Consider the following 10,728-nt stretch of genomic DNA (forward strand, 5'->3'; position numbering starts at 1 on the left):
ATCCCCTTCTCGCTGTGTTTTGTTTTGGCTTGGTAAGTGTTGCCACATCATAATGTTGCTAAATTTTTGGTAGATGCTAAAACTTCAATTTGATAAAACTATAGTACTACAAAATGTTCCTAACTTTATTACATCACTGCCAATAGTTCGAAGAACTAAGAAGAAATATAGTTCTGATTTTAAAAGCTGTCAAACTACCACGTTGCTAAGTTCTCCTAAATACAAAAAACTCCAGGTAAAATAGAAAACACTAATAAAAATAACACTACTAAAAAGTGCTCAGATAATTAGATAATTGCCAACAGTTCCTAAAAATCTGATGACTGATGTAGTTTTGATAAAATACTTTCCCAGATCTATATGCTGCAAAATTTTCGCTACAATTCCATTACACCAAACGCCAAAGAATAGCTAATACAAAGGATACATATTAGTAACACTATTTTAGAGTTGCTGGGATTCTGTTTATTATAGCTACAGGATGACAATCTGTTAAACGTCCCTAAAAGTCACTATATTTTCTCTGTAACTGCTAAATCGAGAAGTTAATACCTCCTGACTGCATTATGAGAAATTAGAAAGGTCGGAGGTTTAGGGGCTGGCTACCTCAAATTCGATTCTGGAGGGCTCATCGTGGGTCTTACTTCTCTAGGCCACTTCTAAGTAGTAGAGAATTTTATATTCAACTACATAGTTGTGGTAGGTGGTGGCGACCATCATCCACTCACTCGGTGTAGTGCTGCCTGCTTCTTCCTTGGCCTTTGTCATTCTTTTTCTGTGCCTGCCCTCCTCTCTTTCTGTTTTTTCCATTTTTCCTGTCACATCTTATTGCTTTTCTTTCCTTTACGGGTGGCTTTACATTGAGAGACAAGCCAAATGGTTTCCTGGAAGCCAAGAAACCATTTACAGCGCTGGGTGGTAACCATATAACCAAACCATACATGCTCCCAACGTGTCAACAAGTGGGTTGGTGGAGGGTTAGTGCCCCTCCCCATAAAACAAATAACTCAAAGTCAAATAGCCACCCCTTACGGGATATGGCGTCTGGCAATAGATAGATAGATAGACAGATGGAGACATTGTTGTATGGGTCATTTTTCCATACTACAGAATTTTGACCTCTACATTTGGCTTTGCATAGTGCCTAGGTCCCTTTTCCATGCTAAGGAATTCTGATCTAGATATTATACAGCCTGACAACTGACTGGGTCAATTTTCCATACTACAGAATTTTAACCTATACATAGCATACATATAATCCTGTCTAGGGCAGTTTTCCATACTATAGTAATTCTGATCCATACACATAGTCCTCCATACCTGTTTAAGTCACTCTTCAATACTAGAAAATTCTGGCTTATACACCCATAATGTCTTATACAGTGGCAGTATTCGAAACGTGGGGCTGAGGGGGTGGGGTAAGTGGGTGTGGCCCTGTTGAGTAAACTTAAAAACGTATGAAAGTACTCTGTTCAGGAGGGCCCACCATGGGGCCTAAAAAGGCCCCTTCCCCTAATGTGTTCTTATTAGTAAGATGAAAGATCATACCATAAATGTTGTGGGTAATTATTATTATTTTTAAATTCTAAATTTAGTAGCTTGGGAGATAACATTTCATCTGTACATTATTTAAAATGTTCACTTCATTGACGTGAAGAAGTTTAATTCATAATACTATGGCAAAACTTGGCTTCATGCTGTGCTGTAGTTTCATGTTAAAGGTAATGGTAACGCAGCAAGCATATACTGTATATTTATACACCAGCAGGTGTAGCCTACCCGGCGCTGCCCAGGTATAAAGCTATGACCGTGTAGGCCTATACCGGCACTGCCTGGCGCCGTGGGAGGCCATCCCTTATGGGAGACTATCCCCAGGGTCCTTTTGTACCCACTGGGCCTATGTTCTTTCTTAGGTCCATCATCCCTGGGATATCATCCAACGATATACGGTAGTCCCACCATGGACCCAATTCCATAGACCTGTTTCCCAGTACCCAATCCACCCTGCCCACACACGCTGCCCAGCCTTGATATCAGTAATACAACTGTGTATTAGGATCGGCCACCCAGTGAATAGCAGAAGTATTTTGGACCTTAGATAATACATGATGGTCAGAAATAGTGCCCCAGTCGAAACTAACTGGCGGTATCGCGTTGGGGACGGCTCAGTCTGTTGGTGTGGGCGTGGGTGTGGCAGTGCGAGTAGGATATGAATAAATGATCCAGGATAAACACTGATAGTATTGTATAAGCAGTCTGCCCAGCACCAGAAAATCACAGGGCGAAGTGGGAAGGGACCAACCTGTATATTCAAACCCATCACCAGTGTATATAAAGGCTTGTATGGATGGATGGAAGAGGTAACGATATTTGTAGTAATTTTAATATTAAAAATTCTGCTTTTTAAACTCCAGAAAAATGAGTAATAACATGTGCAATAATTAAGGAGAGAATACTTGAGTAGGAGTAAATAACATGACCAAGAAATATATATAATAACGAGTAATAATAACGAATAAAAATAGTAGTACAGTCAGAGTAATAATCAGAATAACAGCAATATTACCCTGAGTATTCGTAGTAATACAACTAATAAGACAATCAGCAATAAAAGCCAGATTAATAACAATAATAATCAGATTAATAAGAGGAGCACAGCAGTAACCATAAATGACTCAATAACTGACAAATTATTAACTGGCATAACGCAGTAACCAGTAAGCAAAGCATTAACTGGTACTTTTTAAAACCTTATCTATTCGCAGTAAATGTTGAATACAAACAAAACATAATAAAATAAAATAAAATAAAACGAATATGACTCCAGACATAGGTGAACATGTCTAAAGTGAGAGTGAGACTTGCCTGGCCTCTCAAACCCCAAATCAACTCTTTTCACTGTTCCAAAGCGAAGCAGTAGCTGAAACAGTGTCTCAGGCTTCACTGATGTACTGGATGTTTCGTTATGTTACTGCAGTTTCGTTATATTGATACCATACTCGAAGCTTCACTAATGTACCCAATGTTTCGTTATGTCATGGGAATTTCGTTATAAGTACTGACGCCATAATCGAAGCTTAATTGATGTACCTGACGTTTCGTTATATGCCATCGTAGTTTCGTTATACTGATGCCATAATCGATTACCTCATCCCTCCGTCTCATCCTTGGTCTTCCCCTCCCTTTCCCCTTCTCCATCTCACTCACACGCACTCTTCTAGTCAGTCTCTCATCCTTGAGTTCTTACAGTTTCAAGTTGTAGGCGCTAACCAATGCGGCAACGCCTCCCCCGTCCAAGTACAAGATTGACCAAGGGAGAGACAGGTTATAACGAAGGGTATAACGGAAGGGAGGAGGGGGTATGCAAGGGGGTAGGGTAGGGCTTAGAGTCTGGGTATGTCAGTGTATGGGAGGGAGTGGTATGACAGAGTGGGTATAACAGCAGTGAATATAATGAGTATGACAGTAATATGCATAGCGAGAGTATAACAGGAGAGACGGGGTATATGGGGTATGGTGGGGGTAGGGAAGGGCTAGAGTATGGGTATGTCAGTATAACAGCGGGAGTGGGATGTAACTGCAGAGAATATAACGAGTATCGAGTATAACGGCAGTGGTAGAATGAGGGTAAAACGGTAAGGAGGAGGGGGTCTGCGGGGTATGGGGGGTAGGGCAGGGCTAAGAGGGTCTGGGTATGTCAGTAACTCTTAGGTATTCGTGCCGGGCAGAACCTTACCCTCCCGTCCCTCCCGCTCGCAACGGTACTGTCCAGTGAAAAAGTATCGTCATCTCTCTCTCTGTTTACCTGGTTCTCTCTCTCTCTCTCTCTCTCTCTCTCTCTCTCTCTCTCTCTCTCTCTCTCTCTCTCAAATCATCTGCAGTAGTGATATAATATTTATTTTTGCACAAAGGGCATCTTCCCATGTCTACTGTTAGGGACCTCAGCAGAAAAGAATATAAAAAAATATAGTAATTTTTCCCCCAACGCTGAGACGTTTCATGTTTTGCAGGAAAAGGAAAAATTTAGTCATCAACATGCAAGATATTTTGAAAACCACTTTGATCCTGGTGACTCATTTAGCAGTACTGGAATTAACCGTGTCAAGATCCTATTTGGGTGATGGTTAAAAGTTCATGACTATATATCATTAATTACTAATAACCTGAATCACACTTAAAGTACTTGCAAATTTATTGGATTTTTTTTTTTAGGTGATGGAAAACACTAAATTAATATCTAAAGTACTAGAGAAGATCAAACAGAGGCCTAAAGTCTTCGAAAATATCTTCAAAGGGAAGAAAGTGTTGGAACAGACCACGGCATGAGCACCTAAAGTGTTGGGACAATGAATGCTATGAAGGTCTTGGGAACCTCTTAAATGTAAGTTGCACAAACGTAGTGAATGTGTCTGGAGCTGCCCGGGTAAAAAGGTTGAATAAATATGCTAGAACTTGTTGTAAATGCACGTATTAAAGTGTTGGAAAAACACTTCAGATTGATAACTCAAGACACACGCTGCCCATTGAGTAAGCAGGATGTAGATTATGTATCTGGAGGCCTCTTGAACCGTGTAAACACGATGCAGGTCGCTGATGTGGATATGGTTGGAATCAAGTATGCAAAAAATCATGCAAACGAGATGCAGATCACTTAAGTGGATGTCTCTGGAACAGCGTCAGTGAACACCGTGTAAACAGGATGCAGATTTCTTAAGTGGAAGTCTCTGGAACCAGGAAACCATTTACAACGCTGGGTGGTTACCATATAACCAACCCATACGTGTTCCCTACGTGTCAAGAAGTGCGTTGGCCGAGGGTTAGTGTCCCTCCCTGTACAACAGCTAACTCAAACAGCCACCCCTTATGGGAATATGGCGTCTGGCTATAGATAGGTAGACTCTGGAACTGCGTAAGTGAACACCGCATAAACAGGATGCAGACCGCGTACGCCCGGATCCTTTATGACCGACACACACGGGCACAGAGGGCATCGGCTTACCAGGAAGGGCGTCGTGTTTCAACCCTGGCTCATACTGTGAAGGACCTGTGTCGCCGCCTCGTAGCCTTTCTGTTCACGCAGGTAAGACGAAATCAAAGACCATAGTATAAAATTGAGTGCACAAAGAAGTACACAAAGTTCTATACTCTTTTCACTTTGAGCTGGCCTAAAATTGCCAACTTGTCATCTTAAATGCTGAAACGTACCAAGAGACTAACACTAGAATATGATGCTGGTCACAAAGAATGGGTAGCCTGGTCCTGATCTAAAACATACTAGGTCCAAACGATAATGGCGATTTATTTATAAACATTTTATTATTTATTGGCGTTTTCGTTTACATTATTTTTTCTCTCTTAGGTCGGTGTATGTGGGCTGGTGGTGGCCTATAATATCCTTGGAGCCTTTGCCTTCAGGGCCATTGAGGGCGACTTCGGCGATTCAACACCCGAAGAAATGGCGCTGCGTCTCAGAGAATCCATGGTCGGTCGCTTGTGGAATATTACTATGAAACTCAACGTGCTGCAGGAGGCCAAGTGGCGGGAGGAGGTAGTAGACGCCCTAGAGGAGTTCCAGAATAGTGTGGTGCCCCTTGTGAAGACTAGAGGGTACCGTGGGGTGTTTCCTCATGAAGCCTGGTCCTTTAGTGCAGCGCTTATGTATTCTCTCAGCGTCTACACCACTATAGGTCAGTCACTTCTCTTTGTTTACGCTTCCGTTTTCTTCTTGCATTCATTTGTACTGTAAATTTTAGTTATGTGGTTTTAATAAGGTAAATTCTTAATGTGATATACGTATTTTCTCACCGCCTACACTATAATTGAGCTCAGTTACCCGTCATTACCTCGCTACATTCGTGGACCTAGGATTGCAGCAGCGAACCTAGGTCTGTGCCCACGGAATTGCGATACATTCATTCCTGTCCAAAATACGAAGAGATAAGGCGCCCAAACCCAGACAATATAATCTAACTTTACAAAAATATGAACTGTCACCACTTAAGGGGTCAGAGATTTCCCAAAGATGAGTAAAATTGTCTGGTGATAGACAGACAAAATATTTAAGAAGATGAACCACCAAAAAGTTGAATCTTGACCTAACCCTATTCAAAAGGTGACCTAACTTAACCTACTTCTGCTTAGAATGTGACTTCATCACGTTCAAATCCAGGCTTAACGTAATCAGTCCATGGCATAACACGAACAAAAGCACGATCTACCTCCAGTGAGGGATGCTCGCGTTACGGAAGGTATGTGTGTGGATGCAGCAGTTACCAACACGCCCCTCTATCGCAGCCTTCATCATCAGCACCTGTGGTGCTCACTCACACCGATGCAAACACTTCCTCTGGCTAATACCTGCACCCTCTTACATGTGAGCCATTAACACCGCCTCGCACGCCTATACCACACCTATAATGTTCTTTACTGCACTGCCGAGGCGAAATACCTCTTAGGTGGAAAGGGAATGCTAACATAGTATATATATGTATGTATGTATATGTGTATGCATGTATGTATGTATGTACTCGTATATATTGAAGGCCAGACTACCATTGCTCGCATTTATAATAATAATACTTTACTGAGGCAGAGGGAAAAAAAAAACTGATAAAGCTGTTAATGTCTGGGAGCTGCTGGTGGTGTGGTGGAGGTGGTGGTGGTGTGGTGGAGGTGGTGGTGGTGTGGTGGAGGTGGTGGTGGTGTGGTGGAGGTGGTGGTGGTGTGGTGGAGGTGGTGGTGGGATTGGGTAGTGAGCAAAAAGATGGGAGGTGTGAGAGGGAGGGTGGAGAGGGAGGAAGGAGGGGAGAGAGAGAGATAGAGGGGGGAAAGGGAAGAGAGAGGGAGAAGGGATAAATGGGGAAAGGAATGGGATAAGGGGTAGGGAGGGGGAGCAATATACTGGAGAGAAGAAGAACGAGGGGAAAGAGGAGGAGTGAGGAGTGGGGAAGAGAGACAGCTTTATATGTACTTGTATACGTATATATATATATATATATATATATATATATATATATATATATATATATATATATATATATATATATATATATATATATATATATATATACAGAGAGAGAGAGAGAGAACCTAGACAGTTGATAAGTGAGGTGAGAGAAGAGAGGAAATGTTAACTGGCAGTGACAAACGAGAGGTATCATTCATCTCTATACTATTATTACCTTCTATACTCTGTTCACACCAACTTGGACTAATCACTCATCTTTACTCCATTCTACCCGTCAGTGTATACAAGAGTTAGCTGAAGACCTATAACTCAGTGTTTACTATTACCTGGCAACTGATTTTGACGGCGTTAAAGATGAATTCAGATCTTATATATATATATATATATATATATATATATATATATATATATATATATATATATATATATATATATATATGTCACTTATGTCACTTAATATTTGAGTCTGAAGGCGCCAGAATATAATGATGGAGAGGAGAATAAAATAATATAGGTGACGTAAGCAAAGGGGCCATATTGGAGTGTTTATTTTGAACTAGCAGGTGATTTGTCCCAAAGATAAGGATGAGACATGAACACATAAACAAGCGTCAGTAAAAAGAGACGGCAGGGAGAATAAATGAATCTGAAGTAACAAAAATACAGTAATATAAGCAGAGTTAACAAAGAGGCCATACTTGAGTGTGTATTGTGAGCTAGTTGGTGATTTGTCCCGCGTCAGAGATGAGACATGAACCTATAAACTCACGTCACTTATGCTTGCAGGAGGTCGTGGGTTACAGGAAGCCAGAGAATGTACTTACCCCACTCACAGTCGGGACAGCTCTAGTGTTCTACGCCAGATAACGTCACTTTTCGTTCGTTGGGAGTAATTAAAGGAGTCTGGGAGGGTTAAGAGCACGTAAGGAATAAGATGAGGAGAGGAGGATCGAGAACGAATGGGCCAAGAATTCGTTTATGATGATGTAAAAATCTTTTTAAAATCGTGCAGTAATAACCCAGCTTCATTTGAACGTGAACTTAGCACATTGAAGGTTGAAATTCCTCCCCTTTCTGCAGTCCACAATCCGCTATCATGGGACAGGGAGTGATTTGAGGGCGTTTATCGAATTGGGTAGTGGAGTCGCTCGGTTATATCAGTGCGAGTGCGTGAAGGCGACCCTCTCCAGAGCCCAGGACGGTTCAAACTACGCCACCTGACCGAAGGGATTAGGTATGGTTTTTTGAACGCTGGGATGATGACCTTCCAACACCATGAAGCGTATATAATTTTAACAAAGCAACTGACAAAAGATGTTGATTAATACTAGAAGAAAAGGGGGTACGAGGAGGGGAGAGGAGAGGAGAGGGATGTAAAGGAGGAGAGGAGGAAAGGAGAGAAGAGGAGGGGAGAGGGAAGGAGGGAATGGGAGGGAGAGGGGCGAAGGTAGGGAAGGAAGAGAGGGGCGAGTGGAGGTGACAGTGGGGTGAGGAAGGTGAGGGAGGGAAGGGAGCGGGGGGTGGGGAGGAAAGGGATGGGTAGGAGAGGGGAGAAGGAACAGGTAGAAGAGGAGGGAAGGGAGATAGGAGGGAGAGGGATAAGAGGGAGGGAGGGAGGGAGATATGGTGTGTATTTATGATGTGTGAGAGGTTATTAATCTGACTCAGCAATCAAGCCAGCCTCCACCACAACACTCGTCCTCTTTATCTTATCCTTCATATTGACTTGTCTTTTTAATTCATTTTCTTTTCTTGTTTTTTTTTCTCTCCTCGTCTCTTCTCTTTTTCTTCTCTCTCTTCGTCTCCCTCCTCTTCTCTTGCCTTTTCTTCTCTTCATCTCTCTTCTTTATTTGCTTCTTATTCTCTCCTCTCTTTCATACATTTCCCCTTTCTCTACTGATCTCTTCAATTGCTTTTTTTAACATTCTCTTCTCCTCTCTTTTCTTCCTCTTTTTCCTTTCTTCTTTCTTCTCTTCTGTCCTTCTCTCTTCTCCATCACTCCTGTTCTCTCCTCTCTCTTTCGTCTTTCTTTCTTCCTCCCTGTTCTTCGTTTCACCTTTTTCTTCTCTCCTTCCATTTCCTATCCCCACTCACTTCTTCTTTCTCCTTATTTTTCCTCTCCTACCTCTTCTCCTCCTCCTCTTCTTTTTCTTCTTCTTCCTCCTCCTCCTTCTCCTCCTTCTCCTCCTCCTCCTCCTTGGCTCCGTTCCTGTCGTGTATTAATTATTTTCTTACGGGTGTCAAACGCCTGTGCACACAAACATGCACACATACAGGTACACATACATACACGTACACTAATACGCACACATAGGAACTGTTTCACTGTCATATTCAGACATACACACACAAGTATACGTGTGTACATACATACTTGCATATTTACACACACACACACACACACTGACTCTCTCTCTCTCTCTCTCTCTCTCTCTCTCTCTCACCACCACCTGTGTTTACCTTACAGTATTTCCTGTCGAGTTACATTATTTTCACTAACCAGCTTTTATGAGAGAGAGAGAGAGAGAGAGAGAGAGAAAGTACAGCTAGATATAAAAGTCTACATACTTCACACTTAGAACTAACTCTCTTAAACCAATCGAGACAGTCTAACCTAACCTAACCATTTCTAACCCCACCACACACACACACACACACACACACACACACACACTCTCTCTCTCTCTCTCTCACACACACACACACACACACACACACACACACACACACACACACACAAGCAGGGTAGAGTGTGTAAAAGGTGTATCTTGGCAGCGACTTCACCTGGTCCATTTACTAGCTAGACCCACCTGAGCGGCCAGGTAGAGGGGCTATCCCGTAACGCCATACCAGAAGGAAGTTACGACCGCGATCAAAGAAACACGTAAATTATAGTGGCCAGGGCAAGGAAATAGCGAGGGAGTTAATTACAGTGCTATGTGATTTGTATGTAACCGTGGCACATCTCACTCGATAGATAGATAGATAGAGAGATAGATAGATAAATAAATAGATAGATAACAGGCAGATAGACAGATAGATAAACGGATAAATAGGTAGATAGATGGATAGATTTGTGTATATTGTGACGGTTTTAAGGAATGGAAGGTTAATATTTACAATAAGAGCGTGTGGAAGAAGAGAGAGAGAGAGAGAGAGAGAGAGAGAGCGGTAAAGCGAGTGAGAGAGGAATGGCTGGGGGTGGGGGGGTAGTAGTGGGCAGCGAGTAGGCTATCGCTCACTATTTTTACCTTACCTTGGCACTCTACACCAAAACACTGATGTTTGCGGCATTTTTCCCCACCGTAATTTCTGACCAGCATTAATCTCACCCAGCCTAACCTTACCTAACCTATTTTAACCTAACTTGACCTGTGCTTATCTAACTTTAGCTAGTTTAATGTAACCTAACCTAACCTAATCCAACCCAACCCAACCCAACCCAACCCAACCAAACCCAACCTAACTCAACCTAACCTAACCTAACCCAACCGAACCGAACCTAACCTAACCTAACCTAACCTAACCTAACCCAACCGAACCTAACCTAACCTAACCTTACTTTGCAATGCCTTTTTATGCCCCGATTCTGGTCAAAGAGTAGACAGTTCCGTTTCTGAGGCCTTGCAGCTCCTACAAACCCTTCACATATCACCATTTGTACGCTCATACCCACCGTCCATACTAAATACATGCTAGGGCTTGGTTATCAGGACTGGGGAGATGATATTTTTTATGCAAAGATGGAGGAATCCAAGGCC

The 10,728-nt window shown here is 42.3% G+C and overlaps 1 protein-coding gene across 1 annotated transcript in view; it reads left to right on the forward strand.

The window, feature by feature from the left end:
• Nucleotides 1-4,933: 4,933 nt before the first annotated feature.
• The window catches only part of LOC145398088 (TWiK family of potassium channels protein 18-like), a 19,064-nt gene continuing 13,269 nt past the window's right edge, over nucleotides 4,934-10,728 (forward strand). The window contains exons 1-2 of the mRNA XM_080271043.1: nucleotides 4,934-5,080; nucleotides 5,360-5,687. Of these exons, the coding sequence (XP_080127169.1) occupies nucleotides 4,934-5,080; nucleotides 5,360-5,687 (475 nt within the window). The remainder of the gene's footprint in view (nucleotides 5,081-5,359; nucleotides 5,688-10,728) is intronic.

This window comes from Coenobita brevimanus, chromosome 44, assembly GCF_032717465.1.
Source record: "Coenobita brevimanus isolate Jiangsu-jjx chromosome 44, ASM3271746v2, whole genome shotgun sequence".
Taxonomy (NCBI): Eukaryota; Metazoa; Arthropoda; class Malacostraca; order Decapoda; family Coenobitidae; genus Coenobita; species Coenobita brevimanus.